Source organism: Abrus precatorius, unplaced genomic scaffold (assembly GCF_003935025.1).
Source record: "Abrus precatorius isolate BTA unplaced genomic scaffold, Abrus_2018 Scaffold8, whole genome shotgun sequence".
Classification (NCBI taxonomy): Eukaryota; Viridiplantae; Streptophyta; class Magnoliopsida; order Fabales; family Fabaceae; genus Abrus; species Abrus precatorius.
In genome coordinates, this window is record NW_020874428.1 from 21640601 (window position 1) to 21666144 (window position 25544).

General features: G+C 26.7%; 2 protein-coding genes across 2 annotated transcripts; both read right to left on the reverse strand.

Annotated features, from left to right (window-relative positions):
• Positions 1 to 2603: 2603 nt before the first annotated feature.
• LOC113847665 (LOB domain-containing protein 13-like) lies at positions 2604 to 3632 on the reverse strand. The gene is made up of 3 exons (XM_027476900.1): positions 3611 to 3632; positions 3151 to 3401; positions 2604 to 3062 (listed from the first exon to the last, which is right to left on the reverse strand). The coding sequence occupies exons 1-3, from the start codon at positions 3630 to 3632 to the stop codon at positions 2604 to 2606; spliced, it is 732 nt and encodes a 243-aa protein (XP_027332701.1).
• Positions 3633 to 16874: 13242 nt separating this feature from the next.
• On the reverse strand, positions 16875 to 17450 carry LOC113848433 (YLP motif-containing protein 1-like). Its single transcript, XM_027477942.1, has one exon. It carries the CDS (start codon positions 17409 to 17411, stop codon positions 16875 to 16877), a length of 537 nt encoding a protein of 178 aa, XP_027333743.1. The 5' UTR covers positions 17412 to 17450.
• Positions 17451 to 25544: the final 8094 nt, after the last annotated feature.

A 25544-nucleotide genomic window follows, 5' to 3' on the forward strand; every position in this document is an offset into this window, starting at 1 on the left:
TGTAGCATTGCTGAACCAAACGGAGGAAGTAATCGGTCCAATTTATACTAGTTGAAGTTGATGATTTCATGCATGTGAGGACTCATTAATACAATGCAAGTTTTGAGCTGTCCCTGTCACTGTGAAGAACGTTGATTAACCACTGTGACACAGCTCGACTAATAGTTAATTAGGCATACATAGATATATCATGTGAATGCTTTATTAGATATGTATCTTTGACAAAACTGATCGATTCTATATTTTAATAATATATAGATCCAAAGACCTATCATTTATGAACATGTATCTGGGAATCCTTGCAAACACATAATTTATCTTTTCTGACATTTAATATCATATTAGAAATTGTCAACCCCACATAAATGCGATATCAGTTTCATATATATTATTTATCAATATTATTAGTTAAAATATGACATGATTTCTACCAAGTCGCCCAACTAGCTTGAATTGCGTGTTATAAAACTATCTCTTGCTTTTCCTACTGAAAAAAAAACTAAATAAAGAAAAGAAAAACTCCCTCATGCCTTATTGATGGGTGTTTGACATGAAAGACGATGCTTTGTTGGAAAGATGAAGTTTTGAATATTAAGTGAGCTTTTGTCATAATAAATTAAATAATTAGTAATGGCCATGTTGAGCCAAAGATGCGAATATTTCAAGCAACGGTGACAAAACCAAGTTCGATCTGTGTCATAATCTATACGCATCTTTCGTCTAAATTACTACACAAAATGAAAACAAAGATGGAAGAGCGAATAAATAATACAAATGGAGGATTCTACATGTATGCATTAATTATATCATTTATATATATTTAATTTGTAGGCCTATTCCTTCACACTAGCTCAGGTTGAGTTTCACACGTCAAAGGAATCGAATGCTTCATAGGTTATGAGATTTTGTTGGTGAAAAGATTGACTTAGATTGCATACCTTTACTTACATAGAACAACTTTAATTACAATGCAAGAAAACGATATTCCGCCATTCTTTTTCTTTTATTCTTTGATGTTCAACGATAGAAGAGGTTCTCCTGAGCTTGGTTACACTTCCAGATTCTACCGTTTTCAAGGCTTTAGTACCTAATAAGACTATATATTTGTATCAAAGAGAACTTTGTGAGTAATACAATTTTATAGCACCGTTGAGTAGTTAATGTCAAGGATGTAACTTAGGTAGGATCCAAGAGCTGCTAGTCTCTTTTGGCAACTAAATGAAGCTCGTTATTGAACTATTTTATTCTAGATTGCAATACGTGCTAGCAACTAGTACTACCGTCGTAATCGCTCTTTCGTTCTTCTATTGTTTACCTAATTTTTTTGGTAATAACATAAGATTCCATTACCACTACTCTGCCTAAATTTCATAAATTTTGATAGGAAAGTTAAGTATATGCATAGGATTTTGTTCATCACAATTTCCCTCTTATTTTTCTTTCTTCTAAGACCATTAATATTCAAACACCACATTATATATTCGACTAATCTAAGGGAAGCCAAATAAAGTTTCTACGGGCAATAAATCTTCTTCCTATATTTTAACACAACTGCATTTTCATTAACTAAAGAACTCAAGATTGCTGATTATTACTAGCTGATCAAGGCATTCAGTGCTTACAATTTTCTTGTTCATGTCAGTCTACCTAAATTCCACAAGCATTTAATTCAACAAAGGACAAAAAGAAACCTTATTTTATTTTTTCATTTTTTTAATTATATAGGAGGGGAGTGACTATGATTCTCATCTTTCATATAAATTAAGAGTGAGATTTGAGAATATAATTAATAGGAGAAAGGAGTTCAAATAAATACACTTAGATCTAAATACATATGACGTTGAACTTCACATGGGAACAGGAACTATAACACGGCCACCGTACCTTGTCTCCCTTTTAAGATCTTTACTTATAAATCTTCAGCTGGCACAGACTCATGAGTGAGTTATTTAAGCTTGAGTCAAATGGAGATATTCCCCCCACGTGCAATGCCCAATTGTTCAAGACTACACTTCTTCTATTCATGTGATCTTCAGCGCCAATTCTATAATAAAATCGTAGTTCTCAAAGCATGCGTTTCTCATAGTATTCTTTATGATTCTTTCCTCTTTTGCCAATATCTAGACTTTCATGTTGACTTAATTGCTTCACTTTTCTACATTCTATGTTTTCATCTTTACATCAGTCTGAATCATATCTCCTTCTAAAACTAGTACTTTTTCAAAGGGAACATAATTATACACACCATGAAACTTTCAATGCAATCTAGTTATCATGTGAAACTAACAAGCAGGAAGTAGTGTATTATATATCTAAGCTAGTTGTTCCCACATTCAGAGTGCATTGTTCTTACAAATGAAGACAAATCAAGCATAAATAGAAATTGTGTAAAATTTAAATCATCATAATAATAATGTTTAAGCAAAAGCATATATGAAAAGGGGTAGAAAATACCACTAAAAAGCATATGAATGTAATGGAATTTCCCTTTCCTTTTCTATAAGCTCTAGATGACCAGATAGGGTCAAGTGATACATTCTACTATGTTGAGGAAAAACATGAGTAATTATTCCTACATCAAATGAATAGGAAACAAATGGAACCTAAACAAAGTATGGGACATTTTCAGTACTGGAAATGGATCCATGGCTCATTGTGCTTTTAGGTGGAGTGTACACAGAAGAAGTTGAAGATGAAGACAAGGATGAGAGAATAACAGAAGGAGAAGGTAATGGTTTTGGTGGAGGAGGAGGAGGAGGAACTGGGGATGGAGGAGGAAGAGGTTGAGAAAGACCTTGTGAGTCTGTAGAAATTGCTGCTGATACTGCTTCAGCTGTAGAAACCAAAGCTGCATGATGAGAAGAAATAAGACTTGCAGCTTCTCTATATTTGTATTTTATTATCTCAGCTCTTATTGCATTTAATTCTGCTTGCAGAGATTGAACTTGTTGCTGCAAAGCTGATATTGCACCCATGCATCCATACACTGGATCTCTCAGCCTCAAATTAGCTTCATAAACCAAGCTATTTGCTGCATCAGCTCTTTGGCCCTCTGGCACCTCCTATATATACATAAATTTGAAAACAAATCAATTGTTACTTCAATAGTACTAGTGTGTCCAATTGAAGAAATAAAAACTAACTACTAACCATTAACATCTTTGAGACATTGCTTGCACCAAACACTTTGTGAACGGCTGCAAACTTTTGAGGCTCATGTGGTGAAAAATAAGGAGAAAAAGGGCATTCTTCAGCACACCTTCTTCTCAAAAGCTTGCATGCAGCACAAGGGGTTACTGTGTTTAAGGCTGTCCCAGATGTTGGACCATAAAAATGCTTCCTTCCCATTTGAGGAGATGCTTCTCCTTCTGTTCTGACCCTCGCTATCTCATCTAATCTTTCTTTGGCAAAAACACAAAACCGCATGTTAAAACCCTCAGACTTTAGACAAATAATAGTGCATATTTTGAGTGCTTCAGAGCATCATCAACAGAAACAAAGATCATACTGGAAATCTATGATTTTAATTTTAGTTCATGAATAAGTTGTTTGCTTTATGGTGAAAAAGAAAAGAGAGCAACACAGTTAATGTTTATTTGCTTATATTTACCTGTCTCTGGATATCCAAACATGCCTGTTGATTGTCTTGATCTAAGTGGTGGGTTGAGAGGGCAAAAGACTTTGTTTCATACACAGACACAAACAAGGTGAGAAAAAGCAGGGAAACAAGTGCTTAAAAGGCAACAAGGTGGTAATTAGGAAAAGTAGGTCAATGCTTTTTATAAGAAAAAGATATAGAATTTACTATTAGAAAATTATAGTTTGTTGATTATGTAGGTATAGATTTGTTTTAAAGAAATATTTAATTTCAAGAAACACGGGGGAAAGAGAAAATAAAAACAAAAGATTAGGTTTCATATATTAACGAGCATTTAGAGAGAGAGAGAACTCTTTGTCAATAGCTTGCACACGTGTTAGTTCTATTGGAAAACTGGCAATTGACTTTAGAAAAGAAACAAACAAACAAGAAACATCAATGTCAGACTATTAAGCACTTGAGAGTTTTGTTAAAGTAATTATTGGGGTAATTGCTATGGGCTGCAAAGTGGTATGCGTCCCTTAATTGGGTATCTTGTATTTGTCACCCAAGTTTTCAAGTAGCAGCCATGAACGAGGGACCAATTAGATTAGAGAATTGCATTTCTTAACAATCTTTGGCCATTTTCTCCCCCTTTGAAAATAGTTTATAATTGAGGGCCAGATGAGAAACAGTGCAAAATAATTTCACACAATGAATTAATGATACTATGATAGTGAATTGCAATCAACATCTTCTGTGTTGCACGGACACAATATCACCTCACGTACGTAAGTCTCCATATGCAAACCTTTTTCAGGAAAAATACAAACAAACAAAAAAAAAAAGAACATAGAGAGGTACGAGAGAGAAATAAAAAAGAAAAATGAAAATTTGTGAAATTTCAAGATTTTTTTATTTCTTAGAATATCTTTCCTCTCCCATTAGGTACGAAACTAATTATATAAAATATGATTAAACATTAAAGCAAAACTCTTTAGCTTCTATAAATATTTATTTTTATATACATGAATCTAAGAATCAAACTTAATATCACATGCGCAAGGGATTCTAATTCTTTCCATTTGAAATGACATATGTTTGACATTTAAAGATAAACTATATTAACCTGAAAGGGACTAAAGTTTGACAGTATTATAAAACCCAAAATTTGAAAATAGGAAAAACATTTAAATTTGAAGATTAATTCAAGTATGCTGGGGTGAGTTGTTGTAGGGCAATTTAACATGCACCAACCCTACGAAAGGGCACCTAAAAATTCTTCCCCATGTGCCAAGCCTTCACAAACATCTTATCCCAGGTTTTGAACCTATAATCCTACGTTTTTGGCACTATGAATGCAGCATCAATCCTACTTTTTTAAAATCAAATTAATTGATATCCGCTTGTATATATGCACTCTCTTTTTCCTTGTTGGCGGCAGTTTTTGCATCTATATATCATTTATTACAACTATTTAAATTTCCCACATGCCTAATTATAACCTCATGTATGCTCATAAAGTGAGTGATAGTGCAAGTTCTTATTTTCAACTCTTGGTAGCGTTAGAATTAATGAATAAGATTCAACACAATTAATTCGGACATACAAGTTAACAAAATCAGATAAAAAATAAATTAATTAAGCACACTGCAACCATGATAAAAAGTGAACAAAAACGCTAAAAAGTAGTGGATTGATCATGAAGAAAATTTACGTGCATTCACATTTTATATATTTCAAATTCCTCCGAGTGAGATCCTACATAATTCCACTAGTTTAAGAGAGTTTTTGGATGCATGGCTTACAAAAAAATGTTTTTGACTTGACCAAGAGAGAATACTTAATTATGGCTGTTTATTTTTCAGTTTAACAATTATTTTTTATATTTTTAATACAAAATATGTGTGGCAGTAAAAATATGTAGTTCAGATTAATTTATGTACATTTTTTAATATTATTCAGTGATTTTAAATTGTTTTAATCAAACTTAATTTTGTGCATTTTTTTTATTCCAGAAGAAGTTGTCCTTTATCTCGAGAAAAAGAACTTCACGTGAAATTTATTACTATAATAATAAAGAACCTTTTCATATGATGGTACTAGATTACGAGATGGAAACGGAAAACAAAGTTTTAGAGCATATAATGATCAGTTCAGACATAACAACTCTTGTTCAATGAATGCCAAAAATATTAATATACAGCTTAATAGTCATCATCGATTTGTTTACATATACATATCAGCTCAAGCATGTGTGTACGTGGGTCTACATACCCAAAAAATATATCTAATTGTTTTTAGTTCAATTTATATATTTGCCAGTTCATTTGTTTTCTAAACATCAACCGTATAATATAGAGATTGATAAAGAGGACTTTTTTTTCATATTTTTAATTGAAATTATGCAAAATATAGTATAGGAAAAAAAGTTTATCTTAAAAAAGATCAAATAAACTCCACAAACAACTTTAGATGTCACTAATGGCTAACATTTTACACCTTCTCGTCTTTATTCTCGATTTACTTCCCGGGAACTACTGCTCAAGATCAACATCTACATTTGCTTCATCGTTACGTTAAATTATTAATAACCAAACTCCAGCTAGTTTAATGCCTAATATTACAAAAAGATAAGTTACTCCCTCAGTTTAATAATATTAGTCAATTATGTCCTAAACTTAATACCATTAGTTAATTTGATCTCTATTGTTTTAAAACCATTCAATTATGTCCTAAAATTAATATCATCAGTCAATTTGAGACTGAAATGTGCACTAAATTAAAAAATATTTATTTAATTAAAGTCAGAAACAAATTAACTAATAGTTCTGTAGATTGACTATTACAGATCGCCTAAATTAATTGACCACATTAAAATTAGCACCAAAAAGATTATTAGTTTTTTTTTTCAACAGTAAACTAATAATTGTTAAAATTAAAATCAATTTGATACATATTTAATATCTGGAACTGAAATGAAAGTTGTCAATTTTAAGAATTAAATTTTGTTTCATACTTTTATAACTAAAATATAAGTAATTATAATGTGACAAATACAAACTAGTATTTTAGTATACTAATTAATAAAAAAATTATTAAAAATATTATAATACATTATCATTATTAATTTTATTTATTAACTTACTAACTAATATTTTTAAAACGCTAATTAGTTAGACTATTGTAGTTTTAAGAACTAATGCTGATTTAGTAATTATGTGGTATTAACATTTTTTTAGAGATCTGCGTAGTTGATATTTTTACTACAACTTGATTTTTATTTATGATATACAGTAATAATTAGCTTAAAAGGTTGGTGGTCGTTAGACTACCCTTTCTTCATTTGGTAATCTTGATACACAGTAATAATTAGCAGACGAATCATATTTGCTGTAAAATTAAATGCGAGCACTACAAAGGCTACCATTTTAAAAATGATAAATATTAATATTGTTTTTTAATGTTCATTTTAATTATTAAATAATTAAAAATATTAAAAATTTATTATTTTTAATGTAATAATTATATTTTAACAAATTTTATGATTTTGAACATTTAAAAATAATTTTAAAGGTTGTTGTTAAAATACTTGTTCAAAAGTAAATCTGTGTTTGGTCCTTGTACAAGATTTTGTTTGTCTATTTCAACGGCTAGGTAGAAATCACTTCTATGATTTATTATGTATGATTCGTTTTGATGATATATGAAATAAGGATGAAAGAAACATGAAAGTGAAAAATAAATAAAAAATATTGAAATAAAAAAATGTTGTTTAAACAGATAAAAATTAAAAAATATATATGATACTTTATGATCATTTTATATTTATTTAAAATTTAATTTGTATTGATTGCTTAATATTTTATATTAATTTATTATTATAATATATCATCTGTGCTAAAATTTATTTTTTAGTTATTTTATTTTGATATTATTTTAAAACTTTAAACAAAGGAAAATGCTTAAAGGCATTGCTTAAGAAATATATATTTTAATTTAAAAACAGTTTTCAAACTAAATATAAATTTAATGAGTTATATGAATTTTAATACAATTAAAGTAGTATAACATATATAAAATATTCAAAACCCTTAAGTTGTACAAGCATGACATAACCTGATGCAATCAACGCACAAGGAAATAAAAAAATAAAAAAAAAAGATACGTTTCTTGAATAAACAGGATGTCGACGAATGCTTTCCTCGTTCAAAGTGATAAAAGTAGCAAAATTTCAAGTTAACTTAGTGTGACAATAGTAGCATTTTCTTAAGCATCATTTTTTATGGTATTTTAATATATTTTTTATATTACATGCATGTTGATGTTAACGTGTATGATTTTCAAGTTTATTAAAATGTTAATTATATATTTAAATTTCTAAAAAAATTCTTGATTTAGGTATGAGAACTATTATAATTTTTTATAATTATACTATGTTATAATTTATGTAAATATATTTTTTATAGTGTTTGATGATCTATATATTGTACTTTGATATTTTTATGTATAAATTCATTAGTATTATATTATATTAAAATAATAAAAAATTTAGTATGTATTTTTTTTTAAATAATATTTGTGATATATTAGAATTTTATCAAAGTTAATTAATTATAAATAATGAGAGTATCTCATTTGAAAACGATTGATTAAAGTAATAAAAAATTGTTTTTTTTTAAGAAAAGTAATCAATTTCAATGAAATGATTCTATTTAAAAAGTGAATTGAATTATAATTTTTTTAATAATTATTTTTTTATTTTTTTTTAAATTTAAAAAATAAAAATTGTTACTTAACTTTCTTCTAAAATTTTATGTAAATTTTTATATATTATATATAAAATTTTTCTTATTACTTTATATAAATTTTTAAATATTTTTGTAAATATCTTCATTTATATAAAATTTATAATACTCAACATATTATATTTATTATTTAAAATAAAATATATTTTAAAATTAAAATAATTTTATTAATTCTTTACTATTTTCATACATATTATCTATAATTATAAAATTAAATAATTTTTTATCATTATTTTTAAATAATTTTATTTTATATTATATAAATATTTATTTTAAAATAAAATACACGTGAGTTATTGAGGTCATTGACTCATTATGTATATATAACTTACAAATGACATATTTTTACTCTTAACTATATAGACTAACATTTTATTTTATATTGTTGGTAAGAGATTACACTTGTAAGTATTATATTTTAAAATGTTTTTTAAAATAATATTTTCAAAAAAAAATATTAATTAAATATGATAATTTTATATTAAAATATTTTAGTATTTCACGTAATAAATGAGAATACTCAGATCATTATTAAAGAACTTCCCATTCAACAAAGGTGATCAGTGATTATTAGATGCTGACCGATAATAATGATAAGAGTAATGAATCACGAATGTTGTAAAACTTGATAGTTTCTAAATAATATTAAAGTTTAAATATTTTAACCCTTATTTTTTTAAAAATGTGTATATAATGTGATTAATTATACAATAGTGTATTAAATTTGAGTATATGATAAATAAAAAAAGGTTTAGTATACAGAAACATTTTTATTTTTCATGATTATAATATGGCTACTCTAACCTTATTAAATGATACTACTTTATAGTTGAAATACAAAACTAAAGATAAAAAATTTATATCTATATTATTAATTTTAAGGAATTTTATAGATTATAGTAGAAAAATATTAGAAATATATTTTTAACTGTTTGAATTTCAAGTGGACCTATTAGTATAAAAATGGTGTCTATACGTATTGTTATTTTTCGGTAATTACGTGTTTTTTCTTATTTATTTTGGGACATAATTTCATGTCAAATTTAATTATTTCTTATTAGTTATTTAAAAAAAGAAAAATCCTACTTCCTTTACTACTTAAATTTCTTCGATCAATATTAGTCATAAAGAGATATTTGTTACAAATCTTAATTAAAACAATCTTCTATCAATTAAGTTAAGTTTAAAAAATTTTAAAAATTAAGGACATATTTGATTATTTTTTTAAAAATAGTTTTCTGTTTTTAAAAATATAATATAATACAAATTTGTATTGAATTAAATTTTAAAGGATGTACTGTTTTTGTTAGTTTTTTTTTTTTTTGTCAATGATACATCAATCAGAAGGGCCCACACATAAGCCTCTTTCTATTTTTTCATGCCGCACCAAAAACAAGTTTTTTTATGGGCTGCTCTTGTTAGTTGATTAATTAAGTTTTCTTTAAGCAAATGACTTAGCGATGCCCATTGCTGAAGCTTTTAGATTACTGATGGGCCATCAATTGGCAGTTGATTTTTCTCTCAAATCTTTTTTTGTTCTAGAGAATATATATATATATTATCTGGATTATGCGTGAAAATTGATCAAGTGATCTCTCCAAAATTTACGACCTACCTTATTTAGGGCCCAATTTCATTTGGTGCATTTAAATAGTTAAAAATTAATTAGACTTTATTTAAGCCTCTGAAAAATTTTGTAAGCGTAAAAAACTAAGTGTTTTAGTTTAGGATCGGATATAAATTGATTTGATATAATTGATTTTGAATTGTCAAATATCAAGTTGGATAAGTTTGAGAAGGAGATTTTGAAAGGAGAGGAAGGATATATTTTTTAATTTTAAATTAAAAGAATTATATATTATTTATAATAATAAATATATTAAATTATTTCAATATATTAATTTATATATTTTATTTTAAAAATATTAATTTTAAAAAAACTTGTCTTCACTTCTTTTTCCCTCCAAAATCTCTCTTTTCAAATAACTCTTAAATTAATTTAAATTACATTTTTATGATAAAACATCTTTTTATTAAAAAAAACTACAGAATAAATTTCTAATTTTTGAACAAACAAGGACTAAGCCTATTTAAGAGACAACCTACATGTTTCACCTATTTTTTCCTTCAAATTCTAAAATTATTTTGCCGTTTTAAGCGTTTAACTTCATTATGCTAGTGATTAACATATTGCCAAGAGATGTTTATAAATACAAGTAAAATATAGATAATAAATTTAAATATAGTTTAATAAAATTAAAATTATTTTACTAATACTTAAAATATAAATTAGAATATAAAATGAAACTTTAAATTTGAGAAACTCTTAAAATTTAGTTTAATTAATGAAATATTATTTTTAACGTTAATTTAAAGTTATCTTGTTACATTCATGTTGATAAAAAAAAATGAGTACTACATAAAAAATTTCAAGAAAATAAAAATTATTTTATTGCAGCGATAGAAATAGATATAAAAGCATAAATAGCATCTGTCATGCAAAGAGGGAACATATGGCAGTGTAAAGAAAGTATGTACAAAATTTTCACCAAATCATTCAGATTGGATATGGAAAAAAATATCTTGAAGGTAATAATTTTAAAAATATGATTCCATGATTTGGTATGAATTTAGATCCTTTTATATTTTTAAGTGTTTGTTTATTTTATTTTTGTAAGGGAATTTTGCCACAATAAAAGAAAAATCTTGTTACAAGTTTTTTGTTCGACATACATGGAAAAGTAACATTATGTTATTGAATTGAAAACTAAAGATTTAACTATTATTAAATTTAATTTCTAAATTTTATAATTAATTCTGGTGTAAATTAACCAGCCAACAACCCAAACCACCAGTACAACATGATGAAAGATGATTGTTCAAGTAATTGATTTGATATGAACTTAGGATAAATTTAGTTAATTGTGATTAAAATATTTTCTTTAGAACTACTAAATGATTCATTTAAAAGGATAAAAAAAATTATTTTAAATGGTTTTGAATATTCAGAACAATCTTTCGCATCAGATTCAGAACTGCAAAAAGTTTATCTAGGAGAGTTTGAAATTTAGGATACGAGCCTTTAATTCTCTTATCTAGAAGGAATGTTTCATTAATTGATTTTCCTTTTTCCTGATATGGTTAAATAAAACATTGATGGTTATGTCATTTAAAGATCTAGCGAAAATAGCTTGTATCAGTTTAATTAAAAACTTTAAAGGAGAATTTGTTAATAGTTCTATTGCAATATGGACAGTTGTTCTTTTGTTAAGAGTTGAGTTGTGGTGTCTTATTTATGGGATTACACTACCAATTAATCTTAAACTTGAAAAAGTTGTCACTAAGACTCTCAACATGTTGTTGCTATATTTAAGGATTATCCCCCTTCGATTACCATCCTTATTCCTCAATCATTAATATTAAGAGATTGTTGAATGGTATTAACATGTTTTTCTAACTCATTTTTAGAGAAATTAACAAAACAACAATTTTTTTAGCTAATTTAGATTACCTTATTGATCTAGACATCAAGTTGTTAGATGGTCTTCATTCCTTTTTCATTCCTAATTTAAGGAAAAATGTTTATGAAATTTTCTTTTCTAAGTTAATTATTTAGCTTTTAATCAGGCCTTTAATCCCTTTGTGTATAAAAATATTATTGTTCATATAAGTTACCTTGAAACCCTAAAACGTTTTCTATAACGATGAAGTAAAAGAGAGGTTGAATTCGAAGTTTTGGAACTATCTAGTAAACAAAAATTAATCTGAAAATGAAATAATTCAATTGAATCCACACCGTCCATTTACCCAACAAACACTCCATGCCATCCTTCCCACTAATCTGCTGTCTGCCGACAATCTTGAATCAGATTACCCCATCGCATGGGTGTTTTCTTAAAATGGAAAAAACGACAGGTTCTATATCAATAAGTGTTTATATAGAAATGGCCTTAATTAAGTTCTGACCTGAATAATTAGTCAGTTATATATAATTCATCAATATCATTACCGAATTTATAATTACACCATTTTAGATCGATAAAAACAAGATTAGGTTTTTAACTAGATTAACTAATCAACCATTGTTTTTTATAAACAAAACAAATTTATTAACTGAATAACTACAAGTAATAATTAATCACTGTTTAATTATTTTACATTTTGTAAATAGTTTTATATTTTATGATACCACCTAGTAGTTGAACAAGATAAACCTAAATGGAAAATTTCACCTACATTACTTTAAAATGAAGGTATCAAATATATCTGAAACCTGTTTTAATAAGTTCTAATTCTATCAAATATTTGAGTCGTTGGGAGCAAGTAATTCACGGAAAAACGTGCTTAAAGCATGGTTGAGGTGACCAAGTTTAAAACAATGGACCTTGGAACATGGGCTCAACTCATGTGTATATAATATTAAAGTGTAATATAGTCTTTGGGATTATAATTTTTTAGAGATAATTTTTCAATCTACTGGATGTGTACTGAAAAATCTATTCACAGTACTAACCATTCAAAACATAACACATATATGGTGAACAGTTTGAACACTTGATAAAATATGAGTGATCAAAATCACATATTCATAAACTACCTAAAAATTTCTCGTATGGACTGGGTAAGACTTCCTTTTCAAAAAGAAAATATTTTGTTTGAAAAGCAAACAAATTAAATATATAGTAATGAAGACAAATCGTGGTTAAGTGCTAACTCCCAAGTATACTGGTTTCTGTCTCTTCCTACAGTCACATGCCAGAAGACAACATAAATTGAGTCTTGCCCAACCCGTTGCTATTTGCCCTCTTCACGTCGGAATATATGATTTTAAAAAGAGGATTGTTTTTAGTACAAAACGCTCTGATATATTTTTATTTATTAGGTAAATTTGTAGTATTACTAAAGAGTGTAGTATTAATATATTTTGATAAAACATTATGACAACGTATGGTTGCATGTTAGTAAGAAGTTAAACTCTCTTGCAGTAAACGCGTTGGCGTGCAATAGGTAGCAGCTCATGACATCGTAATTTGAACATCTATTCTTTTTCTCAAATTAATTGCTGAATGTATTGGCATGGCAAACAAAAATATTAAGTAGCTTCTTTATTTAATTCATTTTCAAACTCATAATTAAACTCTAAAATAATTGGGGAACCTTTTCCTCTGTAATTGTATTACCTTACAAGAAGAAAGGTGATATTATTTCCGAAATAAGAAGGGTGATATTATAGGGGTTGATGTGATGAATACTGAGGAAAAATATGATAATATGCTTTTTAATTATGGGCACCGGCTAAGAAAAAAAATGTTGAAAAGTTTGTTAGAAATATATTAAAAATTAAGAAAATGTTAACCTATGTTTTTAGAGTACTGGTTTAAAAAATGAAAAAATATATTTAAATATGAAATACACTCGCTCACATGTATTTTAATACCCTCTAACATTAACAAATTATCATTTACAATTCTTTAACTAATGTCTAATAAGACTCTAAAAAATATAATAAAATTGTATTTATAATAATTGTTTTCATTTCGACTGCCGCTACCAAATATTATAATCTTTTCCCATATACCCCCACCTGTAGAGAGTCTTTGTTAATTGGTGTGGCGTTCTTTAGACCTTTGTCTGTTCTTTTTCTCGACGTAACAAAAAACTTTAACCAATCTAGAAGAAAGTTTTTATATTGATTTTGTCAAACAAGGAAGATTATTCTATGCATCATGTAGTAATTTTTTCATGATTACAATATTTATAAAAATAACTAAGAAATGTTAGAAATACTTTTTAACATATTTATTTAAACACATATTTTATTATTAACTAAATTTAAAGTATTAAATTACATTCTTTTTAATTTTCTTAAGATCGTGCTTACTCAAATTACATTCATTTATTTTCATTTTAAAACATGCACCCTCATTTCTAAAGATGAATATGAGTTATATCACCTCTTAATATAAGTAACAAATAACAATGAATGTGTCTCTAATAATATTTTATCTTATTTTTATAACTTTTATCACCATTATTGTAACTATTTTTGAATATTTTATTTTTAAATTTATTATTTTAAAAAGTAAAATGAAGTTTTAAATACCTCTATTATTAGTTTATAAATTCTTCTTCTTCTTTTTTGTTTTCAGACACAACATTGATATATAGTAGATATGAAAGTATCTGTTAATAATGTTAAAAACAAAAACATCACCAAAAAAATTAAAATAATACTAAAAATTATTCTGAAAATTGTGTTGAAATTATTTTAGTATTATCTCAAATTCTATACTGAAGCGCCGGGTTAATTTGAGTGTAATGATAATCTGATATTCCTTTACACCTTACCTGCAGTAAATAACCAGTTCTGGTAGTTTTGACTTATCATAATTTAGATTTAAACCCTTCAATTCGCATGTTTGCAACAGCAAAATTGATGTCGCACATTAGTTCAGACTCGTCCACTCTATTCACAACTTTTGGTTGTTCACCAATTCTATGGTGAGATTTTTATTTATTTATTTTTTAAAATTGGGTCTTCGCATTTTGTCAATGATGGCTATATTATATATGTGGGAATGGACAAATAATTACACTTTTCAGGGACCAACTTTACAATTTTACCAATTCAACACAGTTACTTGTTGACCACGAGATCCCACGTCGTGATTCACTCATACCATTAATCCCATTTTATTAAAAACCAATGGCTCCTTGTCAAGGTACCATATATGGAAGATGGGTGCAACCTAATTAATTATTGCTAAGGTACATATATATAAATAAATAAATGCTTTGCCTATAGAAATTACTTGTCAGTCTTGCTGAATAAATAAATAAATTGCGTTTTCAAATAAGATATGTTTATGTTATCTCATAAAGTAAATAACCTTACTTTAAATGAATTAATAAAATTATAACATTATATTAAAAGTTATATAAACTTTTTATTAATTTTTTCAATAAACAAAATGTATGTGTAGTAAACCTTGATGGATTAATCGGACAAATGGCTGAAATGTGAATCTGGTTCGACCCATTCATTAGTTATATTTAATTATAATATCGCAAAGGAATGTGAGAGACAGCTGCTTGTGTATGTCCCTTATGATGTATACCATACGGGTGCTACCCACGCACTGGATCGTATTGGCAATTTATTGCAATAACATTATTTTTTTATATTCTTTATTAGTCAAAATCATAGCTAATTTTCATTTGATATTTCTTAGAATTAAAAAACCATATTAAACTGAAATAACCTTTTACTAGATGATTCATATATTTGCTAAAAAAATTATATTTTTTAGACACGTGTGTATAAAAAATATAAATAAATAAATTACATTTACACCTACATATAATATTAATTTTGTTGATAATAAAACTGTATAGTTATAATATATTTCTACTTTATCGAAGTTATTTATGGATAATGCTGAATATTGTAGGCTTAGTGCGGTGCAAAAATAGTTTTGATTGGATAGTATTATTTTGTTAATATATGCATATCTTCCGCTACTTATTTCTGTCTAATACTTTAATATTGGTACAGCATTTACGAAGAAACCAGTTTCATTTTCTTCTAGAAACTAACTAATTACTAATAAATATGATGTAGACGTTAGCTAAAACTAATTGAAGATTAGCCTGTAGTTTAGAACTGATAAATTAATTAAAATTTTATAGTTAAAGTTTATAATTTATAATTAAATAATTGAATTAGAGATATTAAGTGAAATCAATTATATTTAATTAAATAAAATATATTAAATAACTAAAAAAATGTTAAAAGTTTATTGTCTGAATGCACATTATTAAAAAGCTAAAGACATAAATGAAAAAACGTTCGAAGTTAAGTTTCAATAAAAATAAATGTTATTTAGAGTATTTTTTTTATAAGTAATTTTAAAAATTTTAAGTATTTTGATTTACTAAATAGTTATATTAACTTATTAATAAAAAAATTTACAAATTAACCCCTAAATAAGTTATTGTATTATCAAACATACAAACACAAAGCCCAAAAAATCTTGTCCATCTTTTTCATTTTGCAATTTTTTTGTATAAGTAGAATGATTGCATTATATTCAAATTATGACATATGAGAAATAATTAGTTAATTAAATTGTTAAATCGAGACTGCTAGATTAACTTTAAGATATAAAAACTTGTAAGTCTCTTAGTAAGGCCTCTGAGTGACTCTCTAATAGCAAAGAGGTGAAAGATGAGAGTGACAAATTAGAATGAATAATAAGTATTGAAATCTTCTACTTTCGCAGATGATTGAGATGTTAATTAACATATCTAAACAACATCTCATTCAAGTTCACAACACGAAGAGAAGGAATCAACTAACTTGCATATGGTAAACAAGTATATGATGCACATCATTACTTTAAGAATCAGTTTGGCAAATACAATGTTCCCAACTATAGTAGCTCTTATTATTAACAATCACCACAGACAAAAGCTACATCTAAGACATATCACAGAAAATCTCCGAGCAATACCTTCTTGAACATAGATGAGTAACACCCTCGTGACCTGGCATTGCCAAAGCACAAACTTGAACCAGTCACCTCATATAGATCTTCATCCTCTTCACCAATTTTACTTGAGTGCGTCATAGGAGACGATGGCACTGAATATGATGTTGGCCGTGGCGACGAAGATGACAAAGATGATGAAGAAGAAGAGGAAGAAGAATAGGACAAAAAATTTGAAGATCCAGGTTGTGGAGGAACAGAACTTTTTCTAGCAGTACGCATAGGGAATATAGTTTGCAAAAGGGTAGCTTTTGGTGAGTTCTTATTCTTGGCCTTGATATTGGGCTTTTTGGTAGCATTTTGGTAATAAGATGGTGGAGGGGTGAGTGGAGGGAGGGAACTTTCTTTGAATCTAACCTTTGGTGTACCTGGTTGAGATTCCCATACAAAGGGAATTGAAGCAGATTCAACATGGTAAGCTTCATTAGGGACATTGGCTGACTCCCTTTTTAGCTTTCTATTATCAAGGAACATCATTGTGTCCTTCCTCTGATGCCTCTGTACAACAATGTTAGAAGGCCTTTGGGGAAAGTTTGAAGCCCTTGACATCCTTAATTGTTTGGCTATGTAAGTAGCTGTGGCAGAAAATTATGTGTATGTGTATTTATGTTATATATGTATTTATGTGTATAAGATGGGAAAGTGAACGAGACATGTTCAAAGGGTTTGGGTGATGTGAAGGAGTAGTTTTAAGACTTTTTTAAGTTAAAAATGGGAATCTTTAACATGAGTTTGGGAATGGTAGTGGGTGCGCTTGAGTATATTTAAGTGGTTTCTACATTCCAGTGAAATTTGTGTAGTTGAATAAGAAAACAAGGAAGTCAACTATGTACACTTGGGGGAGATTAGTTAATGGCGTTTAATTCACGTAAAGAAAATAAGATGACACTTAATGATTAATTGCTGATAGATTCATATATATATATAGTTCCTATAATCAAGTCAGATTGATTTCATTTGTTTATTGTGTCAGATACAATTAATTATGTAAGGAATGAACAAAGGATGAAGTGGATTCCAAGGCTCAAATAAAAGCACTAGCATATTTTTTTTTAATGTCATTTATGCAAATTTTGAGCCATGACCTTAAAACTTTGGTTAACTATCTCTCTCTCCACCATACAGTCGTACGAGAAACCCTAGCTAACTAAAAATTTTGAGCCATGACCTTAAAACTTTGGTTAATTTATTATTCCATCTGTCGATCAAATGTTTTGTTTTCTTTCTTTATCTTCAATTTTTTTAACAAGCATCATCGATTAAAAATGATGCCTTTCTTTTAATTTGTATAATATGAAAATAAGGAATAACCATTATGAAAGTATCATTCTTATAAATACTAATAACAAAGTTTTTGTGTGCATTGTATGGATATTCGTAAAATTTAAAACAGTGAATGTTTTATTATCAGTAATAAATATTTTATTATATTAAATAAAAATAAATTAAACCGGTAATTTTGAAAAACAAATTATTAAAATTAAATTGTGATACATCATCTTTAATTTATTAATATGACATATCAAATTTTAATATTTAAAAATTTAATTTAATTATAATTAATTATAATAAATTTAATTTTTTTATTAAACATATATTTTTAATTTGATATAGTGATGAATGTTTAAAATTTTCATTAACTTTAAATTTAAAAATTATAATTTAAAATAATAAAAAAGTAAATACTCAATATAAAAAAGTCATGTGATTGTATAAAAAAAAGTTTCCAAAAGTGTTTTAGTTCAAATATATATATATAAAATGAAACACGAAGATTAAATGGTAAGAGATTGTTTTATTTTAATATGTAATCTTGAATTTCAGTTACCGAAAATATAATTATATTAAATAATTTTATAATCTATAATAATCCTATTTAACTTAAATAGGATTAAGTTTTAAAAAAAAAATACTTGTACTAAAAAAAGCATATGATGAGTATTAATTGTGATTGAGAAATTATGTGTTTTAATGAGGCTTTTTTTAATAAATTATATTTTAATAATAAAAATTATATGAAAACTTATTTATTTATTAAGCTTTTAAGTCACATTTTAAATCAATAAAAAAATTTGACACTTTATTACCAAAATAAAACATCTTCATCTTAATTCTTCCTATGCTTTTAAAGATGAGTGTCACCTTTAATAAAGGGACCAAAATTTGTCATATAATAAAATATTAGTGAAAGGACACAATAAAACTTTACATATATGGAGATTTGAAAAATGAGCAATGTGACTTATGATATTACGTTACGTAATTCAATGTTACCTTCTATTTGTTTGAATACCCTTTTCTTCTCTAATCATTCATCTCAAGCAAAGAAAAACATGGCGTATGGCGATACCAAATCTACAATTAATGAATGGAAGACAAGATAGGCACGCACGTGCCACTCCGTCTGAAAGCACGTGCCTTGTCAGCTCTCTTATGTTTATTTTAATATGTTTTGTCAACTTGGATCAGTTCTTCGTCCCTCTATTACAGGCAAATAATCAGTGCTCATTTATTAACTAATTGAATTTTATTTTATTTTCAATGATAGATTTAATAGTTTAGCACGTAGTGGGAATTGTGAATTCATAATTAAAATAAAAGAAAATTCCCATTTACCAAGTTGCCGCCTAAAGATAATAGAGTCAACAAAAATATTACCCACTCCCAAATGGCAATTATCCAACAAATAACATCAGTTAGCCTATCCCATCACTACTAATTAGTACCTATTTGTGTAATTTAATGTAATGATAGCATTTTATGAGTTGAAAGAACCACAAGCCTCCAAAATAAGGAGGCACAATTGAAGACATGAATTAACTATCTAACGGCATCACAATAACTTAAATCAGACTCTGGAATTGAGATAAGACCTAACAAAAGTGGATCGAGAAGTGATGATTTAAGTGTAACTTAGGAATCGAAAGTCGCCTTCCAAGGGAAAGCTACACATTATTATTTTATTTTTTTCCTATAACTAACGAACAAAGGAAAAAGAATCTTTGTTGTTCTTATAGATCATCTCTAAATTTTACAAGAAAATTATTAATCTAAAATATCGCAAGTTGTTGCAAATGTTTGGTTCGGGAAATCTTAGTTTTGTTTTGGGCGTTGGCTTCTCTTATAAAAAATAATAATTTTTCTTTGGCTCTTCCATGGAATTTTGCCAAAACTCTCCCACTGGTTTTAAGCCAATTATAAAGCTTTAGTCTGGGTCAATTAAATTTCAATTGCCAGTTGATTGAACAAAATTTGAACTAGTTGATTCCAACTGTTAACCATCTCTCCTTAATTTTATTTTTTTTCTATTCCTTACTGCTATTAACTAATGGCTTGAATAGAAACTTAGTCCATTTTGTGTAATTTTGATTTTAGCCTTTTTAAAGATTTAATTTTACTTTATGTGTGTGTAAGTGTGTGGTTTTTTAATCAGAATTAAAGTTTCATGTCATTAATCTAAAATAACATTAAACACAATTTTTTATTTAAAAAAAGTATAGATAACATTTAAAAAATAATATATATGTTTCAAACGGGTTTGATGGTTATATCATGTTTCATTTAAGTGTCTAAAGTGGAATTTTTAATAATGGGTAAAAAATTTCTATATTTTAAAGGTTTGTAAATAGGTTTTAAATTAAAAAAATTTAATTAATTTTAATTACGTTCTTTATTTTTTTTAAGAGTTCCATTAAGTATAAAAATTTAATTATAAATTTTTAAAATATTAAGGAATCATGTTACAATTTTTTTTTAATTTGAACTATTTAAAAATTTATTATTAAAAATCCCTACACTTAAGGAAATTCAAACAAAAATCTGATAAGGGATTTAATTTAAAAATTCAAGTACTTAAATGCAAACTTTTACAGCATATAAACACTTATTAGCAATTTTCTAAAAAGTTTAGAACCTTTAGAATAATTTAATCTTTAATAATAGAATATTATGCTTTCATTTCAGAATATACAATAAGCACATGTGTTGCAACATCTTCGGTTTTGAAACTGACCAGAATATTTCAAATGAATGAATAAGTTTAATGGTTATCCTTTAATATTTAAGACTTTATTTAGTGGAATGCATGATATTAACTTTCAGCTCTGTTATTGCTACAGTTATGCTCACTTGTATCAATCTGTTTATAACATTTCACTCCTTACGTACTGGCTGAAATCTTGTCACTTCAAAATTTTCCCATAATAAACAGTAGTTCTTCTCCAGCTAGAATACCCCAATGTTAGATCAAATACTAACATTTTTTGAAATATATGGTGATATTTTCCTATGAATGGATCAATCCATTGTGTTGAAGAAACAAGAACAAGATTCATGATCAGGAAGGGACGAAGGAGAAGTAGGTATTACAAATATATTCTATTATTAACCAAGTAAATGAAAAGCTGCAAATGAAAAAGGGAAGCAATGTCAAGTTGTTAACACGGTGATATTTTCCAATGAAAGTAGATATGTATTCTTTAGTCTTAACGTGAATATTCTCTTCTAATATTTCCAGTTTCATTCCATTTTATGATTATTATTGTCTTGAGAATGTCAATTTTGTTTTGCTTAAGTGCAGAATGAATGCATGGACAAAAGATTGTTCTGCTTTGATATACTATCAATAAGCTAAATAAATAGCTGGAATAATTAGGAGAAATCACTAGGGCAAGTAAGAAACTTTGAAATGAATTTTGTTATTGCTCATAAGGTTTAGATGTGGATAGACATGTATAAAGAATAGTCGAGAGACACGGCAACAAGGGAAAATTTTGACTATGAACTCCTATTATATGTAACTTAATACTATACTTTTATGTAAAAACCAATTCAAGGACTAACAAATAATGATCAAAACTTTGGTAACCTACAATTACTTATGTGAACATCTCTTTTTGCTCAATTTTATTCACTTATTATTTTCTTTTATTTTTAATGTTATATTAATTCTATCATTTTTATTTCATCGTATTTATTCTTATTTTATTTTATGAATCTATCATCTTATGGGTTTTGGAAATAGGTACATCTGCTCAATGGGCCAAGAAGAGGAAACCAAGAGTTTTCTTAAGATGTAATTCCATAACCCATGCCATGCCCACTAAGCTGATCTCATACCCATCTCTTATAAGACGCAAAGCCTGACTCACTAAACTTGCGTGCCCAGTGGACCCAAAATCACAGTGTTGGTCCTTCTCTTAGTGGTTCATATATTACAATTGGTACTTGAATGTTTTTCACCTCATCGACCGAAATCACAAGAATGTTTCACCTCTCTAAGTTTATGTACGACCTTTGGGAACATGGACATGCTTTCATTTATTTTATTTTTCATAAACATGTGTTTCAAAAATGTATCAAAAAATAAAGAAAGCAATTAATGGTTGTTTAACAAAATTGTTTTCGAGAAACATTTTTATTATTATCAGGACTCTAACAGCCGCACATATGAATATTCATTTGATGCAATATATGACTCAATTAGGTCTATCTCAACTTTGATTAGTGTAGGACATGAACATAAAACATTTTATTAGGTTAATTAAAATATTTCATTTCAACTTTGACTATTCTTTAATACATCAATTTTGGTAAACCCTAAACACAACACAAAACAGTCAATCAAAAATACTTTAGATAATAAATCAACGAAAATTGATCTGAATGATAAATGACTCGATATTCTTTAAACAATATATTAGGTTCAAATTTTTGTGTATGCAAAAACAAATTTAGTGATAGACTCACTTACTATGTTTAAATGTACGACTCAAGTTAGATCTAAATTAAACCAAATAAAAAATAATTGAATTAAAATAAAGTCACATATAAACGTGTTTGTATTACTTAATTAAAATTTTCACTCAGAACTTATTAGTTAAAGTTATTTTAAAATACATACAGTTAGTTAAATAATCACTAAAGATTTGTATGTAGAAAAATAATTATTTAAATTAATAATCAATGCTGAAAAACAACAATTATAAGAATGTAAAAGAAACAGCCACTCGTAAATATTTAGAAAATTTTTAATGAGAATAAATCATGCTACTATTTTAATAGATTGAAAATCAATTTATTTCTATATACATAATGGTAAATCATTGCAAGTGGGTAAAAGTCTATTGCAGAATGTTTAGGAAGAAGATTTTAGAAAAAAAGAAAGTGAAAGACATTTTTTAAAATTTTAAATTAAAAAAATTATACATTACTTATAATAATAAATTTATAGTTAATATATTAATTTATATTTTTTTATTTTTAAAATAATAATTTTAAATATATTTATTTAAAATATAAAATTTATCTTTTTCTTTCCTCTATAACTTTTCTTCTCAAACAAACTCTTATTAAAATTAAGTTTTAAAATATAAGATTTGTATACTATATTTTATCACGAGTTAAGAAGAAGTACTTTCTTAAGCATACTTTCACTGACTTCTTGCACGGAATTATTGATACCACGAACACATATATCATTCATAATATAATATATTTCTCTTTGCTACCATTCCCTACGGACAATATTTTCTTTAAAATTATATCTTTACAATACGTGCGGACAGTTCAAAGTTGCTTGTTTTACCTTTTAGATATGGTTTTAGACATATGTTGATTAAAATTTTCATTTAACTAAAATGATTTTATTTAATAAAGTAGCTAAAACTAAACAGTTGAAAGTAAATTTTTTCCTTTCTATCGCTGATATTTTTTTATGATTTATTTTAGAATTCAACGGACTATTTAATTTTAGAAAGCATTTTTATTTTTAATTGAATTACATAAATTGTCAACTTATGAACCATAAAAGGTGTACAAAAGAAACATAACTTATCAACTCTCATATTTCATTTTCAACTTTAAAATTTCAACAAATTCTTCAACTTTTAATAAATTTGTCTGTTAATTTATTAAATATGGATGAATTTTAATTGATCAAATATTTCTCCTTGCATGAGAACAATAGGGCTATTTCACTATCCTGAGATAAGTCAATCATAGACAATTTTTCTTAAGAACTATTACTTTTAACGTATTTTTCTTATAATAGAGAATACAGTAATTCGCATCATTAGTAAAAAATTCTCTAATACATAAGATATTCGCAATGAGATAAGTGCAAAGCATATTTACTTTTCAATAAAGATAATTATATTGTGATACAAACATTATAAGTTGACCTTTAAGAAAGAAAGAAAAAGCCTTGAAGCATGCATAACGTTATTATAGGTTAAATACTTGATATTCATTACCCCATGTCAACTATTAAGTTCTTTTCCTATTTATAAGAGAGAACAGAACCAACAAGCATTACTACATATCAATATTTTATATCAGACTTTTTTTAAAAATATTTTATAAAAGTTACTTAGATCATGTCAGATAAAAAAAACTATTTTATTTTACAATAAACATTTTTGCATACATACCAGCACACAATTTTATCATAGGAGATAAGAGAAATTTAAATTATTGACAACCTTTTCTCGAATTCTAACTTTGAAAGATTATAATTTTGATTATTTTCAATGTTTTGTTTTGTTTTTGTATCTTGCCGACAAGCATCACATCAGTTCATGATTTATGCATTAGGATCTTCAAAATCTTAGAATAATGTGTTGGTCTGTTATTTCTTGATGTATGTGTGATTTTATTGGTTCTTGTCTTACAAGTGGATTCTCAATGTTGCTATAAGTTGAGAAATATTCCGTCTTTATAAACACTTAAAATTTATTATAATTTTTATATTTTTTTAATTTTTAAAATCAGTTGATATATAACTACTCTTTAAAATTACTTTTGAAAAATTATTTTATGAAGTCACTTTCACATAACAGTTATTTTAGTTTATTGTGCAAATAATCTTTTAAAAAACTATAAAATGATACAGTGATAATTTTTTATTCAAATATAGTATATGAAGAGTCTGAATCTTTTTTTTTTTTCCTTTTTAAGTCGAAGTGTGTTAAGTGTGAGTTTGTGATTTTTTATTCAAAAATACCAAAGCACCTCACATATAAATTATAAGTCTGAATTGGTTTGCTCACTGTCGTCCCTAGAAAATTCAAACTTCATCAACTACTACGAGTGGATGTGGTTTATGCCCTTCGATTTAGAAGCTTATTATTAGTTATTAGAATACCCAAACCCCTTGTCTGAGTACTGTTATCGCTTGAATTACACACACAAATTCAGCCTTATATAACTTATTTTTGAAAAGAAGTGCAAGTAATTCGTGTGATGTACTATGCATTTAATTTCATGTCAAATCACATCAAACTCGTAGTTGCTAAATACGACTTTGTTATTTTTTATTCACACTTAAACACGTGCCTTTGTTGATGGATAATAAAAAAGAAAAAGACCTTATTGTTTCATATACAATCAAAATATAAAAAATATATATAAACATTGCTTTTTCAATATTGTAATCTCGCCTACGACGAATCCAAAACTAGACTGTCAAGCAATCATTTTCTCAATAAAAAAAAGGAAAAAAATCACTCTGCACGATTTGAATAAAAACTTAATTTTATAGACTTCACATTTTGAACGTTATATTCTTCATCAAACCTATTTTATTTGGAAAGCTACACTGCATCACTGATG